The sequence below is a fragment of the Pleurodeles waltl genome, chromosome 11 (assembly GCF_031143425.1).
Source record: "Pleurodeles waltl isolate 20211129_DDA chromosome 11, aPleWal1.hap1.20221129, whole genome shotgun sequence".
Classification (NCBI taxonomy): domain Eukaryota; kingdom Metazoa; phylum Chordata; class Amphibia; order Caudata; family Salamandridae; genus Pleurodeles; species Pleurodeles waltl.
In genome coordinates this window covers 240,337,084-240,359,229 of record NC_090450.1, presented here as the reverse complement: position 1 = coordinate 240,359,229, position 22,146 = coordinate 240,337,084, and the positions used below count along the sequence as shown (strand labels likewise).

The window sequence follows — 22,146 nt, the reverse complement described above, 5'->3', positions numbered from 1 at the left end:
CCTACTTAGGCACGCATCCCCATCCAGAACTGTTTACTCCATCTCTCCCATGAGACTTACTCCCTGGTAACATTGCAACATACAATTTCTGTAAAAGGACCCCAATGCATTAGAACAAATGAAAAGATTGTTTAAAAACATACAATTTAAAAAAAATATAACATGATGAGATCTGACACTTTCTTACTGAATGGTTTCTGGCGGGTGGCTTGCCAAACCTTAATGAACCCAATATTCTTACCTAGAGTGTTTGTTGCAAAGTTTAATTCCAATCCCTCTTTCGTGACTTGGCGGGGATGGACCATGCATCCAGCATTGTTTATCTGAAAAAAAATAATCAGAGAGTTAATTGCAACATCCCTGACAGCATTCTCTCAGTGTTATTGTGCATCAGGTACTCTCTGAGGCGACCATAATCTTGTTATATGTAGAGTCCTACACAAAGGCCTTTAGATTCATTCATGTAATGCTGTATACATATGAAAAGCCTTCATATTAAAAAAAGTATGTTGCATTCGTTGGTGATCAGTGATTCATATGAATTCTACGTATTTCAGATCAGTCTTCCATATACCATCAAGGTCATTCACATACACCCAATTAGGAAACAATTATGTGCTGCAAGAAGTATTTTCTCTCCTCCATTCGCAGATAATGACGAGCTATCATCCACAAAGAAGCAATATGTGAAATAAGTACATACACCTTTAAAGATAAAAGCCCTCAATTCTCAATATGTACCGCTCAGCTACTAGAGCAGTAAATTTATCAGCTGCCAGTAATACCAGGATGGGTAAGTATTACATAAAGTAATCGCACTTGGGTGCGAAAGGAGAGCCATGTAAGCATTTTTACCTGCTGTCAGCCACAGGTTGCGGGGGAAATGCATGTATTAGCCACGGGAGGGACACCACAGCCCTTCCATAAAGAGGGAGCTTTTTGGGCTATCTATGGAGTACCTGTGGTCCAGTAGGAATCCTTCTAAAGTTTGGCATGTCACTGGGAAATTACAGTGATACCTGGATATACTCTATAGGGGTTATACAGCAAAAGACTGGCCTAATCCTGTCTGACTGTAATTCATGTCATTGGCCCCTGAACAATCAGATGTCAACAATATATGAACAGTGCACTGGGACACTGCGGTTCAGGACCACTGCAGGTACTCTGATACCTAAAACATAATAACATTGACTAATCCCCAATTGGCACATTTAACTTTACAGCAGATTCCTAGTATATTGTGCAGAAAATATACCAAGAGCGTGGAAGTTAAATGCCACCTATGGACTGCAGCATATATTGTATCATCTACCAGCCTGATAAGGAAACAGTGGCTTAATACCTACATGTGGAGCCTGACCGCTGCATCTTTAATCCTGCAGACAGTCAACTAAACCCTTTTGAGAGGAAGGAAACTTATTTATAAGTGCTAAGTACCCAGCAGAAGGCTTGGCAGCCCCCAAGGTGGGGAGTTTTGAAAATGGAACATGTAAATAATTAAAGATCGTCATGCTCTTACAGTGACTTCCCCTAAAAGCTACTCTCACTTCAAATGTACTGTGGCATTTCTGTAAAACAAGATAAAGTACAATTTAAATGCTAATTATGTAACTCTGATTTAGAATAAGTCACAAAGTCCATTCAACCACTCATTTTAATATTAAAAATCTCATTCAATTATAAGGTTGGATTATTGATAAATATATATTAAAATTGCCTTGTGTAAAGTCATACTTTGCCTGGCTGCAAGCTTCAAGAGGCTAATTATCATTAGTCTGACTGCAGCTGATCTGACAGTACTGCATTTGATGAGTTGTGAAAAAGTGCGCTCAGAGCAAAGGCTGTGATTTGGACATGCAGGATGACCTGGGTTTGGAATTTGACCAAGCTTATATACCAAGCAGAGCAGTTGTGGAGGGTCCAGGAACTTCACCTAATTAAAAGAGGCCAAGGGAGCCCAGTGTGTTTTTTCATAGTTTAGTGATAAATGATGGCTGGAGAAGAAGCTTCTTTTGATCCCAGAATACATTTTACCCCCTCCCAAAGGCTTCATTTTCAGTCGAAGGGGAGCTAACCCCAGACCCAATTTGAGACAGGGCTGGCCATAAGCTTAGCCACACCCAGGCGGTGTCACAAGCTCACTTTGGGCAGAAGGGTTTGCCATGTTGGATTTCACTAAGAATACTGCATTTTGTGATAGTTTGCAGCAAGGAATATAGTATGTACTGAAAAAAGGGGAAGGTTTGCTCTTTTGAACATTTTACCCATTGGTCAGTGAGTTTCCTGGAGTCAACAACCCCGCCTACCACTCACAGTTCAGCCCCACCCCTCAGAAAACACCTGTGGAATAAAAAAATAAAAAAAAGAGAGAACTGGACCTGCTCTCAGTGACTTGCGTGGAGACCTTAAAGGCTGAACCTCCTCCAATTTGAACTCAAGACTGTGAAATTGACTTTACGGTTGGTTGACATCAATGGTGTTACAGGGACACAAAAAAACTGCAAGTAGCCTATTTTTGGAGTGTCAAGTGGTTCCAGACTGGACTGTGCCGGAAGCCTCTGCTGGAGTGCATCCTGGACTCTAAGTGAAGTGTGAGTACTAACTGAAGTCCTGAGTACACATTGTTAAGAGGACATAATATATTACTGGCTGGAGGGGGAAAAAGGATCGCCAGCAAGGATAATGTATTTCATTATAGTGTGCTTCTTCAGAACATTGGTTTTACGACATGAAACTCTGTGCTTAATCACACAGGGAGATTCACACAATTACATGCTCATAGTTTCTAATAATAGTGATACCGGAATATTATACAAGTTGACACAACATATGGTTCATGCCCATGGTTCCATACTTGTGCTAGCATGTTAATAAACACTTTTTACAATATATGATTATTAGTGCGCCGAAAAATGTATTTCATATCATGGTGACAATTCTTCATGCCTATGATAACAAATTATAGGAAATCTATCACGATATAAACTTTCTAATCCAAGCATATTTTTAGGCTGAATACAAAATAAGTAAGGTATGTATTCTTTCGAGAACAAACATGAGACCTCTTCATATATGCACAGTGATATACACAATTGTTTTCAAACTTTTTTGCGTGCTTTAGTAATGCCATCGTAAGAGTAATTCTATCTATTCAGATTATGTAGTGGAATTTGAACAAGAGAAAAGGACATGTTGATTGATAATTCAAATGCAGAATTATTGTTGAATAAGCATTGCCTGAAGAATGGCACTTATCAATTTAACATAACATATACGCTTTCAACTGTTGACTACAGATCACACGAATTCAATAGGAGCGAGAAATGCATTTAGGCATCTTGGTTTATGCATCTTTTGATCAATTCAGTTGGAATGATCCATTGACTTTCCTTCTGCCTCAATTTCAAAATTCTGGTCCCTGGTGGTGGAGGTTGCATGGGGGTTCAACTCCCTAAATATGGCAGCAACTAGGCTGCCACAACAAATCTCATGTAACTGCTATGTTCTTCTTTCATTTTATGCAAATGTTGCGCTTTTCCAATTTGCAGCTCAGGTACACTTTTAAGATTCTGTTCTCATATGCATTAGTCTCTAGGAGCACAGTGGATCAGCAGATCGATCAGAAAAAATAATTGGGCAATTTTTTGACCATGAGGGCTCCCTCAGAGACCCCCCATATGTGTCCTATGGGGTCAGGATACCTCTATCCAGACTCCTTATGTGTATTTTTTTATTTATGTTTTCTCCCCAGGGCCCCAGGTAAGAAAAAAATGGCAGCCGCAACTTCCCTTTCAGGCTGCGTCCAGTCAATCAAGGACTTGCTTTTCGCTCAAATCCACAAGTACAATCCTCAAAGGATCCTGGTCCATAGATATCTATATTTTGGCCTTAAATAACTATGAAACTACTGAACAGATTTACACCAAATTACAAAAAGGGCTCTTTCCAGACAAAGATCTAGCTTTTTGCCAAATTTGTTGCAATTCCGCACAGTTTTTTCGAGCTGTAGCCTTATCAAAAAACTGTAAAATCCCCATTGACATTGCAGGGGGGAAAAGCGTTTTGGGACACTCCCCTTTACTAATCACCCTGAAACATTCCAGACAACAGCTAAACTAACTTATGTACTAGTTTTGATCAGTTCCTGAAGATTCGTCAAACGGCGCCAAAGTTAGCAACACACAAAATGCTTTGTCTATGGGAAAAATTGCACCACAGGAAACTACAAAAGTAAGCAAAGGTTAACTTCAAACCTTGCTCATCCCAAATAACAGGATGCTACATAAAGTTGAACTTGACAGGTGTCTTACACTCACCGTCACTCAAACAGTAGGCATTCTTCGCTCATCCTTGTACCACAGGATATTAAATGCACTTAGAACCCCTCATCCCAAAATAAAGTACCGTCTTACTCTCCACTATGTACCACGTAGGACCAGGGACACTACATGCTCACACATACTCTCTTGCATAGGCAATTTCAACATAGCATTAATAAAAAAATTCAACACAGCATGGCAGTAACAACATTAACAATTATTTTCTGCAAAAATGTGCATCTACTCACCCCTGTACTATACACACACACAACAGCACATACCTGCCTGCTTATGAAAAAATATTCTGGCAACACACATTCCATAACCCTGCACCAGAATTTGTATAACATGACATAGTAGATAAATATTCAATATCCCAATAACAAATCACTTGACAGTCACAACTATAACAAAATTTTTTGCAAAGCGAGTCAAGTCCTCCAAACCACAGTGAGCAATTCCTCACCCAAACACCTTGCAAACCCTATCTACTCTGGTGAGTGATTTCTCACCTGACCACAATACCACAGTACATTTCCTCAGATTTAAAGTGGATGTCATTAATTTATCCTGTCTGGTGAGTGCCACGTCATACAGATAATCCACTCCTTCAGCTCACTACTTTATTTCAAGATGGGGTGCTCTTATCTTACTCTAGTGCCACTGCTCCTGTTAATCAAGGTTGTTAAATTCCCATATCTACGCTTTGAAGTCCTTCATCGAAATGTGATCCCCGCCACCAACACAAAGCATGCATATTCCCAGGCATGCTCATTATTAAGTGGTTGGCGCACACTCAGGATAATGTTTCCTGACGATTTCTTTGGTGTGCAGTGTTTCAAGTTCCCGGTGTCATTTTATGAACTGGTCTTTGAGGGCTATTCTTTGAGTGACCTCACACATCATCATTGTTAGAAATTGGGTCTTTGGTTGGCAGTCAGGTTGCCCCCTATCCAAGCAAGGACCATTACTCTAGTCAGGGTAAAGGAGAATCACACTCAGTTAACCCCTGCTCACCCCTTTGGTAACTTGGCACGTGCAGGTAGGCTTAACTTCAGACACCAGGTGTAAAGTATTTGTAGCAACACACACAGTAACTCAGTAAAGACACTACAAAATAACAACACAGGTTTAGAAACATTGCCAATATGTATCTAAACAAAACAAGACTAAAACAACAAAAATCCGGCATACACAAGACAAGTTATGAATTTTTAAAGATTAAACTCACAAATAGCGCTTAGAGACACAAAATGCTTCGATGAGATGTTAACACGGCGTCGTGACAGAGTTGTTCCCAACAACCCAACACCAGTGGCGCCGGGTACAGAGTCACGCAGACCCCCAGGTACAGTACCTTAGTAAACTGTGAGAATAACGGCATCAATGGATCTGATGTGGCGTCATTTCCGGTGCTGTGGGGCGAAGGAATCACAAAGAGGCATCGGGTCCTTTCTGTAAAGCAGTGGAGGTGGGGTGGCGTCTGTTCAAAGCTTTGAATCCGCGCACTTCGGATGGCGATGGTCACAACGGGGTGTGGTGATTTCCACGGAGTCGCTGACTTCGGCGGGGCTGCAGCAATGTCGGGCCTGCGATCGTCATCACAGTCCAGTGAGGACCACGGAGTCGGTTGCAGGTGTGGTCACGGGATTCGGCAGCGGCGTCGGTCCGGAGTCGTCCGAAGTCTGTTTTCTTGGATGTTCACCAGCTTCTCCTTTCAAGAGCTCAAGGACTGGATAGGGCACCGCTTGTCAGGGCAGGAGTCTCAGCAGAGTGTCCAGGTGCTGGTAGTGGAAGTCTTTGATGGCCCTGAGACTTCAGAACAGGGGGCAAGCTCAGTCCACGCCCTTGGAGATTCTTCTCAGGCAGAAATATACCACAAAGTCCATTCTTTGTCCCCTTTCACAGGCAGAAGCAGCTACTGAAGGATACCTCCACAATGCACAGTCACAGGCAGGGCAGCACTTCTCCTCAGCTCTTCTCTTTGGCAGAGGTTCCTCTTGATTCCAAAAGTGATCTAATTTTCAGGGGTTGTGGGGGCTCTTCTTATACCCCTTTCTGCCTTTGAAGTAGGCCTACTTCAAAGAAAAGTCTCTCTTGTTTGTATGATCCTGCCTTGCCCAGTCCAGGCCCCAGACAGACACCAGGGGGTCCGATACTGCATTGTGTGAGGGCAGGCATAGCCCTTTCAGGTGTAAGTGATCACTCCTCCCCTCCCTCCTAGCACTGATGGCTCATCAGGATATGCAGGCTACACCCCAGCTCCATTTTGTCACTGTCTCGAGAGAGGTGCAAACAGCCCAACCGTCATACCCAGACAGGGAATCAATAAACAGGCAGAGTCACAGAAAGGTTTAAGCAAGAAAATGCTGTAATGATATGTGAGTTTTAACCACACCAACTTCTTTTTTGCCTATTGACTTTATTTTAGCGTTAGACACTGTCACGTTAAAAGTTGCAAGTGATTTTCCACGTTGTACAATGTGCTCATGTTTTCCTTCTGTCTTGTTATCATGTATTCTTTCCCACCAAGGGCTTAGGTTGATAAGAATGTACTCAGACGACAGGGAACAGACTTGTTTTGAATTGGCAGCTTGGGACTCTAGCCAAATCCTGATGTGTTATTTCCAATTTAGGCATAAAGCAATCATCGTTTTTGAATAAAAAAACTTCTGCAGGGAGAGGCAGGTTCTAGATTCTTCCTCTCTTGTTTGTTCAAAGTATAAGAGGCCGAGGCCAGATGGACCTGGGACAGAGTGTGCTTGCAGGTCTCAGGCAATTCAGGACGCTTAGGTGTGCCGTCCTTCCCCTGAGGATAATTGATCTCTCTCGCTTTGATCGATTCTGGGATCTGGTGATCTGATGCTGAATAGGGGGATGGGGGGGTGAAGCAGTGATGCCCTTTTCTCATGGTGATGCATATTTTTTAATTCATTATTTGCTATGCATTATAATATAGATACATATATTTGCTGTTTAGATTTCAGTGGAGAATCATTTGTACATTCTTTCATTTCATTGCTGTGACCATTTTTGAACATGTGCTTTCAGCATGCTAATCTCCTTTTAGGAACCTTGCGTAGTGAAATAATAAATGTCTTCTTTGGACTAAGAAGCGCATTCCAGAGATTTTTGTCAGTGCATGAGTGTTTTAGCTCGGTCATTAGTGAAGCAAAACATTTTGGCGCAGTCTACATTCTAAAAGGAGGTTGGAAGTTGAAAGTGTACGATTTAAAAGTGAAAATATGTTTTTAATCGGAGAGTTGAAGGAAGCACTGCAAACCGTTTCTGAAAATGCATGGGGAATTAAAATGCCTTAAGATGACTTGGAAAATGTGTTTTCCTGTTAATCAGGACTAAGCTTTGGAATGGGTGCTTGGATAAAACAGAATTAATAACTGTAGTATATGTTTGAAAAATGTGCTTTTTGAATGGAATGATGTCCCTTTTGTTATTGACAGAAGGGTTTGGATACTTTTGTCTGCTTACAGAAAAATGCATGAGAGATGTAAACAGTTAGAATATGAAAATCAGGAACTGAGGGAACAACTTGCTGATTTTTCACATTCCAGTAATGAGGAGGTTCAAAAAGGTGGGGCCCATTGTGAGCTACATGAGCTGAACGTAGTTCGTGCACAGCCAATATTTAGACGAAAAATACAGAGTAGCCCATGGTTTTTGGCTGGAGTTGAAATGCATTCTTTAAAAGATTACACACAGCAAGAAATTAAGGATGTTAACGATATATTCACAGAGTTTTTGCAGAGTAAAATGTGGCCAGGACGTAGAAAGATGTTGTTACCAGTAAAACAAAAGATTTTGGAATTTGCTACTTCTTGCAACAAGCAAAAGACACTGCGATTCATGGGATTGTTTGATTTTTGGAGACAGCATGACCCTCATCTGAGTAAAATTTTAACCCTTCGGTACAAAGTGTCAAGGAAAAAACTTGAGTTTGAATGGGGTGAAGTGCAGCAGTGTGCTTTTGATTTGGCAAAAGAAATAATTCAACAGGCTTTAGACTTGTGGACAGTGCAGGAAGGAGACGTGGTTGCATGTAACTGTTCCGGGACAATATGCAAACTGGAGCAGGTGGCTAAAGCAGAGGAGAACAGGAGTGTCCCTGGGGTTTTGGACTACAATAATATATGATGGGACTTTGAAAAACTGGAGTGAGCATTTAACTGAAGCCCCCAGATTCTGAATAACAGACCATTACAAGATGCTGTAACTGTCCTGATGCAAATGTTAACCCTGATACAACCACATGTGGCCACTAACACCATTGTGTACTGGGAAACAAAACCTAGAGCTTCAGCTCCTTACAGAGCCACACCAGCATCTGCAGATCTTGACCTAAATGCCTACAAAATTGCCCAACTTGTCATAAGTCCAGTGTATGGAGGATTGGTGAGGAAGGGGACTGCCCTAGCCCTTCTGACAGTACAAGGAAAAGGAGGTTTTAGTTCAACTGACAAAAACCGTGATGCTAAGGTGTGGATGAAATCCCCAAATGGCCCTCCAGAACCTGGAGAAATTATACCCAAGGACACTAATAATGTTCTGCTGCTTATAAAACAAGGAAAGGAAAAGGGGAGCACATTTCAGCTGACAAATGTTATTTACAAGAAAGATCATACTTGCTTCTTTTACAGATCATACTAGGACTTGCCTCTGACCCTGAGTATGCTGTGTGGTCTCCCTTCAGGCGTGTGCGGTCGGGTGGACCAGCATCCCCAACGTGAACCTGACTGATGAATTTGGTGCTAATGGTGCTTCACAGATCAAAGTTCTGCATGGGAATAATGCAGAGTACCATGAATATTCTATCAACCTGTTTGATTGTAATTCTAATGGAACAAACAACATGGTTTGTTATCACCTGATGACTGCTGCCCGTCACATTAAGCATGTTTAACTTGCCAGTTGGCTGACTATTCTCGTATGGGAACCTCACTTTTACTTACATTACAGCAAACCTTACAAGTGGACCGCGTACCTTTACATGATTAGGACTCATGATGTTTACATCTAACTTTATACCAGCTCGTTATCCTAGAGACACTATTCATTCAGTTATTATCCCAATCAGAACATATAAGCTTTAGTCTTTTTATTGTAGGAGTGCCTGGTTTAACTGATAATATATATCAATCCCACTTCCATTGCTTTATAGTGATTGTTCTTGTCAATTCATTATGTTGCTGTGTACAATGGATACCTAATTTGCCTGTAATGGTTTTTTTTAGGAAAAAAAGAGAAGTTGATTTTAGGACAATGGGGTATGAGTCATTGGTTTAAAGGGTGGAATGTAATGATATGTGAGTTTTGACCACTGACTCCATGTTGCACATAGCTTAGCAGCATACCGTCACATTAGTGACCACCAAATTCATTTTGCCTATTGACTTTATTTTAGCATTTGACACTGCCATGTTAAAAGCTGCAAGTGATTTTCCACATTGTACAATGTGCTCATGTTTTCACTCTGTCTTGTTTTCGTGTATTCTTTCCCACCAAGGACTTAGGTTGATCAGAATGTACTCAGACGGCAGGGAACCGGCTTGTTCTGAATTGGCATCTTGGGACTGTGGCCAAGTCTTGAAGTGTTATTTTCAACGTAGGCCTAAAGCAATCAGCATTTTTTGAATAAATAAACTTCTGCATGGAGAGGCAGGTTCTAGACTTTTCCCCTCTTGTTTGTTCAAAGTATAAGAGGCCGAGACCAGATGGACCAGGGACAGAGAGCGTTTGCAGATCTCAGGCACATCCAGGACGCTGGAGTGTGCCATCCTTCCGGTGAGGATAATTGATCTCTCTCTCCTTGATCGATTCTGGGATCTGGTGATCTGATGCTGAATAGGAGGGAGATTAAGCAGTGATGCCCTTTTCTCATGGTGATGCATATTTTTTAATTCATTATTTGCTTTGCAATATAATGTAGATACATATATTTGCTGTTTATATTGAGTGGAGAATCATTTGTACACTCTCATTTCATTGCTGTGACCATTTTTGAACATGTGCTTTCAGCATGCTAATCTCCTTTTAGGAACCTTGCGTAGTGAAATAATAAATGTCTTCTTTGGACTAAGAAGCGCATTCCAGAGATTTTTGTCAGTGCATGAGTGTTTCAGCTTGGTCATTAGTGAAGCAAAACCAATGCCTACTTTCTAAAAGTGGCATTTTGAAAAACACAATCTAAAAACCAACTGCACTAAAAGATGTATATTTCGATTGTGAGTTCAGAGACCCTAAACTCCATATTTCGATCTGCTCCCTAAGGGAATCTGCACTTTAATAATATTGAAAGGCAGCCCCCATGTTAACCTATGAGAGAGATAAGCCTTGCAACAATGAAAACCAAATTTGGCAGTATTTCACTGTTAGGACACGTAAAACACATACGTACATGTCCTACCTTTTACATACACTGCACCCTGCCCATGGGGCTACCTAGGGCCTACCTTAGGGGTGCCTTACATGTAAACAAAAGGGAAGGTTTAGGCCTGGCCAGTGGGTACACTTGCCAAGTCGAATTGGCAGTTTAAAACTGCACTCACAGCACTTCAGTGGCAGGTCTGAGCCATGTTTACAGGGCTACTATTGTGGGTCGCACAACCAGTGCTGCAGGCCCACTAGTAGCATTTGATTTACAGGCCCTGGGCACCTCTAGTGCACTATACTAGGGACTTACTAGTAAATCAAATATGCCAATCAGGGAAAGCCAATTACACATACATTTTACATAGGAGCACTTGCACTTTAGCACTGGATAGCAGTGGTAAAGTGCCCAGAGTGACAAAAACAGCAAAAACAGAGTCCAGCATACATCAACAACCTGGGAAACAGAGGCAAAAAGTTAGGGGAGACCACGCCAAGGATGCCAAGTCTAACATTCATATATCTGCACCTCCGGCTTCTCCACTCGTGCAAAAAGTCATTTAAAGAATTTGTACACTTGGCAAAATGCTGCTTGAGACAATATTCACCACACTAAATGGGCATGATAAGTCTGAATAAAATGCTCAGGTTATGGCACTCAAGCTTCTTGGTATACATACACGTCATGCTAACGTCACCGTCTCACAGTGCAGGAGATTCAAGTAATGCGCTCCCAACTGTCACTGCCCACTAAACTCAACATTCGTATTCATTGAAGGAATTAAATACAATTAAATCTGCATATGGTACAGCCCATTTCTTCACTGTGCCGTATCCATGGTCCATTTAGTCAGGGATGGTCTCCTTCTGTGTACCGTTAAGGAGGCTTCTGCCCATTTCAGACACGCTGCAAAACCTTGTTCATCAGCGCTGCCATTTCACTCCTCATTAAAATGTACTGCCATTGCGATGATCTTCTGTATAAGCCACATAGATCTTGTTGGTACCAATTGCACTAAATCAGGATATACTTTTAAACTCCAACAGGTCAAGCACTTCAGATTACAGATGACTGCAGGCTGTCTGGTGAAAAATACACTTGTGGGGCTTCCATGGCACTGCTCTTCTCTAGAGGCTTCCATCTCTCTTTTCTCTTAGTTTCCTGTAGGCTTCATCTTTCTCTTTAATCTCCTCTCACACGTAGGTTAGTTCTAATTCATTGCCATTGTTGCAACCAAAGACTGACCCTCAATAGGCAGGCAACACAGGTTTTAAGATGAAGTTTATTTGAAGATTAAAGTCTTAATTACAGGTTAAAGGAGATTTATCAATGCTATATCAATGTCCCACTAGGAGAAGCATCCTGGAGCTCAGCCACTCTCTCCAACTGATCTCTCAAGGCATACATAAACATTCTATGACATCACACACACTGGCGAGCAGCAGATACTAGGAAAACTAGGGAGAGAGAATCCATTATACCTGACTCAGGATGCAACAATGTCTCTGTAAACTTTGTTTTTTTAAGTGAATTTCTAAGGTTTTTTAATTCTATTTCCTAACTATAACGTCCCTGTAACCTTTGTTTCTTTCAGTGAATCTCAATGTTTTTTTTTTATTCAAAGTCATTTTAATAACTTTGCATTAATCCAACCATCGCCTCAGCAGGCTCTGCAGCCTACCCCCTGTAACCACCCAACCCTGCACCATGCACGGCTATTGGCCGTACGCAGCAGGGGTTGGCCACAGGGCCTGAAACCTACCCCCTATACCCACTGAAGCCTATTCCACTCATTAAGTGCTTCTTTGTTTGGTGGAGATGTTATCATATTCCTGTGCATCAAGAGGATGTCTCCAAAATCGGAGGGAAATGCACTTAGGAGGTCCTTTTGTCCATCATCCTGGGAAAATGGCAGAAACATCTTGCATACCACTAATATATATGGGGTGCGGTCGATAGGGTGGTGCTTCTATGCCAAGATTCATACATGTAGTTCTAAAACGGAAAACAAGATCTCTGGTCTCAGCAGCAAATGATAAGAAAGAACACACTCTTCATAGTAACTACGTGAGATATTGCGCTAAAAAAAAACCAAGGATGCAAACAGCTCCATCAGTGTTTACAGATAACTCTTCAAAATGAAAATGGAGAGAAAAAATACCTTCTTTGCCTTGACCTTGCACAAGTAATTAGGGTGATTAGTAATTTACAGAAGTGGAGCTTGAACTTGAGCACAGGCTTTGTTTATATCTGGGAGGTGGTGGTTCCCTGAGCCCCGGGTTGTCCGCACGGCCCCCGCATAATGTTAAGTTTAGCCCCAAGTAGGTGGTGCTCCCAGGGGCTTTAGTAACCCCTTGAAGGGGGGGCCCTGTGTATCCCCTCCATTTTTTTTTTTTATATAAGCCACAATGCCCCTGGGACCTATCCCACCCAGGGGCTAATATAACAGCAAGGGTAGAGCTTGTTTTTTGTTTTACTATTTTCAGCATAAACTGAACTACCATGGATTTTACTGAAAAGTAAAAAGAAAACCAATACTTTTTTTTTTACCCTGGTGGTTCTGGGGGAGGACTAGGCAATGGGGTTAGAGTATTTGTACCCTTCCTTCTTTTCTCTTTTTTGGTGCTTTTTTTTTTTGGACTCAGCAGCCCAAAATAGTTGCCAACACTCCCTGGTTGAAGTGTTGGCTCCCTGGTTGAAATGTTGGCAGCCAATCAGATCTCAGCATGAGATCTCTGGGATCCGCAGAGCCTTCGCGTCCCAACATATCTATATTTTTTAACATTTAATGGCTCCAAAACTACTGAACAGATTTACACCAAATAACAGAAAGCGTGATCTGCACACAAGGATCTAGCCTCCAGCACAATTTGGTATAATTCCGTCCAGCGGTTCGGGCTGTAGGGGTGTCTAAAACTATATGGAAAAATACATGGGGGGGGGGAACACGTTTTGAGACCCCCCCCTTTTTCTCTGCCCCCGCTTGATGGATCACTCTGAATCTTTCAATTCAACAGCTAAACTGACTGTCATATTAGTTTTGAAAATTTTGTGAAGATTCCTCCAACGGCACTAAACTTATTGGCAAAACAAAAAACGCTTTACCTATGGAAACTCAGTACTAACTATAATTACCTACTGGTGACCGCCAGTAGGTGATATATATCACCATTCCAATGTGATCAGATCAAACAGCGCCCTTGTTGCCCATGCTGATGTCGGAGCCCGACCTCATTCTGTGTACTTAAAATTCCAAAAAGGTGCCACACTCCAGGAGGTTCAATTATAAGCCAATTCCATTTTTGTTAACCATGCCACAGCTCCACACCAACGGGTTTTGACGCAATAGAGTATTGAGCATGGTATGCGAGTCCTACCTCACTTTTCATTTTTATTTACTTAATTTTTTCTCATATATATATATATATATATATATATATCTCAGCAGACCAACCATCTGCTTTACCAGTAATGCATTGGCTCTGACACAGGACAGGATCCAATCTTTGCACTCTTATTTCTTGTACATTTTGGTCAAAGACTGGGAGTTCTTTGAACGAGCCGGGCCATCTTGTCCACACGTATATCCAAAACATATACACCATGTGATAAAACACTACAACTAACATGGAAGAGTCACTAGCATTTACCGATAATAAATGTAGGTCACTCGATATGAAATTAGTGCAAGATTAAAAAAACAAAAAAACAAATAACTGTAATCAAAAAGCTTGCAATGAAGCTCAATGCATTCTGCAAAAACCTTTTTCACTGCAGCACATGGTTGATGTGGAATTGAAGAGAAAAGATGTTTCATTTCATAATGCAATTGTTACTAATCTATTTCCTCACAAATTACACACTCACTAAAAAACGAATCCTAGCCTCTCACATTTTCAATGAATTCATCTAATCAGACCCACTAGTTGTTTGCAGATCTCTATGCAGTTAGTTATCCGTTACCACCTGTTATCACCCTTTATACATTCTCCTTTGGGACTCTCAAAACCTGCCATTCATTACAGTGCATTTCAATGGGGTTCATGTCTCAGATTCCTGTAACAGCTGCCACAGCATGATATCGTTAAAGTGCATTTTTACCTACATTTAAGCTTTTTCAGCTCTGTAGGTCAGTTAGAAGGTGCTATTATGTGTATTGGCCCCAAGATTGATGCCAGCACTTCCTAGTTGAAGTGCTGGCAGCCAATCATATCTCACCATGAGATCTGTGCTTAGGCTCCGTCCGGATATCTATGTTTCTTTTTACTTTAATCGCTCGAAACCTACTGATCGGATTTACACTAAATAACAAATAGGACTCTTTCTGGACCAAGAGTAAACTTTCTGCCAAATTTGGTGTAATTCCGTCCAGTGGTACAGGCTGTAGCTGTGTTCAAATTCTTCCTGGGAAATAGTACGGGGAAAAAGCGCTTTGGGATCCACCCCCCTTTTTCCCAGCTCCCGAATCATCAAACCACACCAAAGTTATTGGCAAAGTACAAAATAGACATCTCAATCAGACCCCTGCCACCAAGGAATGCCTTCCTTTTGTCAAACCATGCTGACTCTTGGAGCTTCATTTACCTTCCTATGCCAACCCCTTACCCACTGACATGGGCTGAAAGAGGAGTGGTGGACCAGGAACTCAGGATTTACAGCCCTAGCTTCTCAAGTCTCTTCCTACCCACAGACCCTTCCCCAACCCTCGACATATAAATGAATAAATTAGGACGCCTACTGGATGTTGCTGGGACAGCCTAACTAGATTTACCAAGGCAGTCTCCAATGTCGCACAGGATTAGATTGGTTGTGATGCACTGTGGTGAGCTTATCAGAATGCCTAGATGCTCGAAGAATGAGTTGTAACCTTTTGGAGTTGGCGTGGGCTCTTGCCATGTCCCAAGGCAATGGGCCAGTGAATATGTCAAACCTTTAAAGGTTCACAGATAGGCCAGTGTCATCTCAGGACTCCCTCCCTGCAAACCCGGGGCACAGCACCAGAACTGTAGACTATCAAGCATTCTGGGCCTAGCAATACCAAGTACCATCAGCCCCACAACTTCTGGTAAAGGTGTGCAGGTGTTGGTGGCTGCCTGATTTTCATAATGTAAGAGAGACTAATCTAGGGAAGCTTGTTTTTATGTGTAAGGTTTCTATAGCCCAGCGAATCCAAAATTGATCCTTTCAGAGTCGAATAAGGGTGAGGTGTGTGTGTGTGTGTGTGTGTGTGTAGGAGGAGTGTGTGAATGTGAGTGAGAGAATGTGTGTGTGTGTTCAGTTTGAGTCAGGAGACATGGTGTTACAGTGGAACCAATGCTCACTCTTGAGCAGATGAGCCCTGCATGTTTGGGTGGGTCCCTTGTATTTACATAATACATATGAATAATTCACCAAGATAAAGTGAACATTTTCTTGCATAATATCCAACTACAGGTGTATAGCTTATAACAGTACGGTATTCATGTACATTCACTTCAGATGCATACATTAAGATTATGTAAAGCAGCACATTCACATCAAGCTACTCACTTACTCACACACATTACTGATTTACACCTGTATTTCTAATTCTGCATATTACACATGCAATCCTCATTGTATGCATACTTGAGTTTAGGAAGATTATAGGCCTTATGACGAACTTGACGGAGGGGTTTCCTCCATCACAAATTTGACAGATCTCCCATCCGCTGTATTATGATCTGCATTGAATATAATGGAATCATAAAATGGCGGACAGGATATCCACCACATTTGTGATGGAAGAAACCCCTCCCCCGCTCTCACCCCCATCAAGGTCGTAATAAGGCATTATGGATCTCATTACAACCCTGGCGGTCGGTGTTAAAGCGGCGGTAATACCGCCAACAGGCCGGCGGAAAAAAAAAATGGGATTACGACCACGGCAGAAACCACCAACATAGACAGCCACTTTACCACTCTGACCACCACGGCGGTACAAACAAACAGCGTGGCGGTAACCGCCAACAGACAAGCGGAAGACAATGTACCGCCCACCCTATCACAAGATGCCAATCCGCCACCTTTTCCGGGGCGGAACCAACGTGATCAAAAACACGGCAGAAACAGTACACAGAAGGGGAAATCACTCACTTCTCCACACCCCACGAGGAACCAGGACGCCATGGAGCCAGAACTGCAGATCCTGCTGGCGATCGTCTTCCTGCTCTTCTATCAGGAGCTCCAGAGACGGCGGCGACGACGACCGCGGTGAGTACTGCACCTACAACGCAGGGGAGGGGGGAGGGAAAAGAGAGTGACACACAAACGCAACACGTAACAACCCCACCCCCACCCTCACCCACAAAACCATACACACAAATACATGGTGCAACATTACATATACAGCCCCCCACTCCCTTCAATAACGCAAGGACAAAAGGAATTGATTTGAACGATTGTAATCAATAAAATTCCAGTAGTCAAAACTCTAAATACAGCATATACAATTATGTACACCAACTACACAAGTCCGGATAGTGCACCAATCATTGTCCCTGGACCACTGGGCCAAAAATGCATGGACGAGGCCCACACTCGATACCCGACTCCAAACGGAGAAAACACTGGAGGGGCATCAGATGTAAACTAAACAGGGACCTCAGGGGGATGGGGGGGCACCTCAGCCTGATGAACGCACAACGCCACTGCTCCACGAGAGGTCTCCATGCCCACTGCTTTATCCTGGGGAGTGCAAAGCCACAGCCTCTCAAGTGGATGTGAATCTCCACTGGTTTTGGAGGGGGCCTGGTGCCCAGAGTGCTTTATCCAGCCAAGGACTAAGGTAGTGGATGTCTTTCTCCTCTGGTTCTGGAGGGGGCTTGGTGCCCAGACTGCTTCATCCTGCCAAGGACTGAGGTAGTGGATGTCTTTCCCCATTGGTTCTGGAGGGGGCTTGGTGCCCAGAGTGCTTCATCATGCCAAGGACTGAGGTAGTGGATGTCTTTCTCCACTGGTTCTGGAGGGGGCTTGGTGCCCAGAGTGCGTCATCCTGCCAAGGACGGAGGTAGTGGATGTATCTCTCCACTGGTTCTCGAGGGGGCTTTGTGCCCAGAGTGCTTCATCCTGCCAAGGACAGAGGTAGTGGATGTATCTCTCCACTGGTTCCGGAGGGGGCTTGGTGCCCAGAGTGCTTCATTCTGCCAAGGACAGAGGTAGTGGATGTATCTCTACAACTGAAAGTGATGCATCATTGAAGCTGCCCAGGCTCCTGGAACTCACCACCATCCTCGGATGACTGACCACTGGGGATGGCAGCCATGTCAGTGGTGGTGCCACTGGCTCAGGATGTCACGGGGCCGCTGGCGGTGCTTGCAGCGCTGTCAGTCGCGGCGGTGCTTGTGGCGGGCTCTGTGGCAGCGGTGCTGGTGGCAGGCTCTGTGGGAGCGGTGCTGGCGGCGGGCTCTGTTGCGGCGGTGCTGGCGGCGGGCTCAGTGACAGCGGTGCTGGTGGCGGGCTCAGTGACAGCGGTGCTGGTGGCGGGCTCTGTGGCGGTGCAGATGGCGGTGCAGGTGACGGTCTTCTCCGTCGTACAGGTTGGCATCGACGTGGAACGAAGGTGTGACACTGGTCCCTCAGTCGGTGCCACCATGCCCTCTCCTGACCTGCCCTTCAGTTTCTGGCCCTTCCCCACCTTGGATGGTGGTGCAGCTGTCTTGCCACTATCCCCTTTCGTTTTCCCTGAGCACTTGGTGGCAGGTGTTTTCTGCTTCTCCCTCCGGGATGTGGGCAACTTTTTAAGTTTTGCAGGTGGCGGAATGTCCTTGCCCTCGCTCCGAGGCACACTGGCAGCCCTGATGGTTGGCGCACTCCAATAGCCCGCAGTTGCTGGCACCACTGTGCCTGGTGATGAGGTGGCTGAGGAGCTGGGTTGGGACCTGGAAAACCTGGCCCTATGGGACAGGCGGGGGGGTGGTAGGTGGAGGGAAGAGTTCAATATTAGCCAGGAAAGTTTTTTTAGACACACTGGGACGGGTAGATGGAGGGGGTTTGGGAGTGGAGGAAGAGGTAGTAGTTGTAGGAGGTGTACGCCTGCTGAATTTGGGTGAAGGTGCATGGGCTGGAGGCTGTTGTGAGGTGGATGGCTGTTGGGTGGGTGTGTGCCTGCGTTTGTGTACTTTGGGAGGAGGGCTCACAGACACACTGGCAGAGGACACAGGGGATGTTTGAATGGTAGTGGGGGTGGTGAGTGCACATGAGCGGTGTGTGGCGATGGGCGTGCTGGTGATCGGGTGGTGGGTGAAGATGTAGTGCATGCAGGTGTGATTGGAGACGAGAATGGGAGGGAGGAGGGAGACGTGGAGGAGGGGGACAAAGTGGAGGGAGTGGATGTTGGTATGTCTGCATGGGAATGATGCTTGTGTGAGTGCCTGTGGGATGTGTGGTTCTTATGTTTGCCTGAGCCACTTTTGTGTGTTGAGGTGTGTGCATGCTGGTCTGATGGTGTGCTTGGGATAGGCTGAGGTACAGGGGATTGGGTCTGGGTGGAGGAAGTTGGAGGGGGGAGGCTGGACACAGGGGCAATGGCTGCCATCAGTGCTGAGGCCAGAGCCTGAAATGCTCTCTGTTGGGCTGCCTGGCCAGAATGAATGCCCTCCAGGTATGCATTTGTTTGTTGCAAATCCCTCTCAACAACCTGGTTGGCATTCAGAATGGTAGACTGCCCAACAGTGAGGGATCTCAGGAGGTCAATAGTCTCCTCACTGAGGGAACCAGGGCTGACTGGAGCAGGGCCTGAGGTGCCTGGGGCGAAGGAGATGCCCACCCTCCTAGGTGAGCGGGCACGGGACACACGCTGAGGGGCTGCTGGGAGGGCAGTGCTGGTAGGGGGGGTGGCGGCTGTACCTGTGGATGCAGGGGTCATAGAGGGGCCCACCACCACAAGGGGGCTCCCATCAGAGGAGTATTCGCTGGTGTCACCTCCTGTCCCCGCCGTGGAGCTCCCCTCGCCCTCCGTCCCACTGGTGGCTTCAGACTCCGTTGTTTGGCCCTCCAGGGCCAAGTGGGATGCAGCTCCTTCTTGCTCCGGTGCCACTGCTCCGCCGCCTGATGATGCTATTGCACACAAGAACAGGGAGACCATAAAAAGGGGGAGGTGGGAGACAGAAGAAAGACATGTTCAGTGCATGCAATACCACTACTGTTGGCGGACACTACAGGCACAGCAGCCCTCTGCACTACGCCATGCACTAACAGTTCCTAGATTTTTCACAGGGCCATGGGGTACAACGCCTATGCCTGATTGCTGCAAACATGGAAGTCACAGGAGCCTGACTAGGTGTAGATGGCTCTTACCACTGGTGGGGTGCCACATAGCCTGCCTCACAAGAGACCTTGCCTACCAACTTCGCCCTGGCCTAGGGGAACCCACTGCCCACCTCCCCCACCCAGACACCTCGAAATGCGCGCAGAGTCAGATGAATGTGACTGTACTCACCCCCTTGTGGCTGCTGTGATGCCCTTAAGTGCCCATCCAACTCCAGACATGCCACCGCCAGGATCCGGAACATCAGGGGGGGTCTTGGTGCGACGGGCACTCCTCCCACGTTGGGAGGCCATCTCCAGCTGGGCCTCCGCCGTCTTCTTGCTCCAGCGGCGAATGTCCTCCCATCTTTTCCGGCAGTGGGTGCTCTGTCTGTGGTGGACCCCCAGGGTACAGACTTCCTTGGCGATGGCACGCCAAATATCCTTCTTTTGGTGGGCGCTGACCTAGAGGAATAGTACAGGGGAAAAGGTAAATCTTTCACCGTCCAGACCGTCATAGACATTGGCCCACGTTCCCACCCTTGCCCTGACGCACAGACACTCACCGTCCGCTCATGCAGGGCTCAGTAACCCCCCATGTATCTTCCATCCACACCACTCCAAGCAGGCATTGCCCATGCAGCATGCTCACAGTGTACTCACCTGTTTGTCTGGAGGACCATAGAGTAGCGTGTACTGGGGGAGGAACCCATCCACTAACTTCTTCAACTCCTCCGAAGTGAAGGCAGGGGCCCTTTCCCCAGACACATGAGCCATCGTCGCTTCCAGACTGAGGTCACAGCAGCACTTGCAGTGTAGGTCCTCTCCTGTTGAAGGTCAGGTATCAAGTGAGTGAACAGAGAGAAAATGGCAGTCACGTACGCGGTGGTGCGTACCGGCACCGCTGGCATACACCATCATTGGCTCCTCGGACCCATAGGGTTCAATGTTAACCAATGCAGGATTGCGCCGCGGTCTTCGACCGCCTACCGCGACAGTGTAGAACGCCAGTGCAGTTACCTCATATCCCCTTGTCCCACCTTACAGGTCAGGCAGCCGCCATTTCAGAGGGCCACATGGCAATAATAGTAACTGCGTCACACCTATGTAGGCCTTGCATACACACAGTAACAGGCACATTGTGGATTAATAAATGTGTGCTAAAGACATGTGATACCTCAGTGTTGGCTGACTCTCTGCTCGCTGTTCTTGTCCATAAGGCACGTCCACTGGGGCAGGTGATGAGATGGCGGCATCCTCTGGTGTACAGACCGCAGGTGGACCTGTCGACAATGGAAGAGAGGCATGTAATAGTCACCTACAGACTTGATCGTGCAACAATCCATGAACTGTGTGCCCAGTTGGAGCCAGACCTGATGTCAGCTATCTGCCATCCCACAGGGATCCCCCCTCTAGTGCAGGTCCTGTCAGTACTCCATTTCCTGGCAAGTGGGTCTTTTCAAACAACAGTGGCCATTGCATCAGGGATGTCCCAGCCAATGTTCTCCAACATATTGTCCAGAGTGTTATCTGCCCTGCTGAAACACATGCGCAGCTACATCGTTTTCCCTCAGGTGGAGGATTTGCCTACAGTGAAAGGTGACTTCTAAGCCCTGGGACATATCCCCAACATCACAGGTGCCATTGATGGGACACATGTGGCCTTGGTACCCCCCGTAAGAGTGAACAGGTGTACAGAAACAGTAAGAGCTACCATTCAATGAATGTGCAGATGGGATGGTGTGTTTGGCCGACCAGTACATCTCCCATGTGAATGCCAAGTTTCCTGGCTAAGTGCATGACGCTTACATTCTGACGAATAGCAGCATCCCTTATGTGATGGGGCAACTCCAGAGGCACCGTGTGTGGCTAATAGGTGAAGACAAGGACCCTATACCTTGTGAATAGTTGTCTGGGTCTGGGATTGTCCCTACGGGTTAGTGTGTGTCTAACAGTTGTCCCTCGACATTTGCAGGTGACTCTGGGTACCCCAACCTGTCATGGCTACTGACCCCAGTGAGAAATCCCAGGACAAGGGCAGAGGAACGCTACAATGAGGCACATGGGCGAACTAGGAGGATTATAGAAAGAACCTTCGGCCTCCTGAAGGCCAGGTTCCGGTGCCTCCATATGACAGGTGGTTCTCTCTACTATTCACCAATGAAAGTGTGACAG

General features: G+C 45.3%; 1 protein-coding gene across 1 annotated transcript in view; it reads right to left on the bottom strand.

The window, feature by feature from the left end:
• The window catches only part of LOC138265615 (dehydrogenase/reductase SDR family member 12-like), a 190,377-nt gene that overhangs the window by 125,418 nt on the left and 42,813 nt on the right, over window positions 1-22,146 (bottom strand). Inside the window, exon 5 of the mRNA XM_069213482.1 lies at window positions 242-323. Within this exon, the coding sequence (XP_069069583.1) occupies window positions 242-323 (82 nt within the window). The remainder of the gene's footprint in view (window positions 1-241; window positions 324-22,146) is intronic.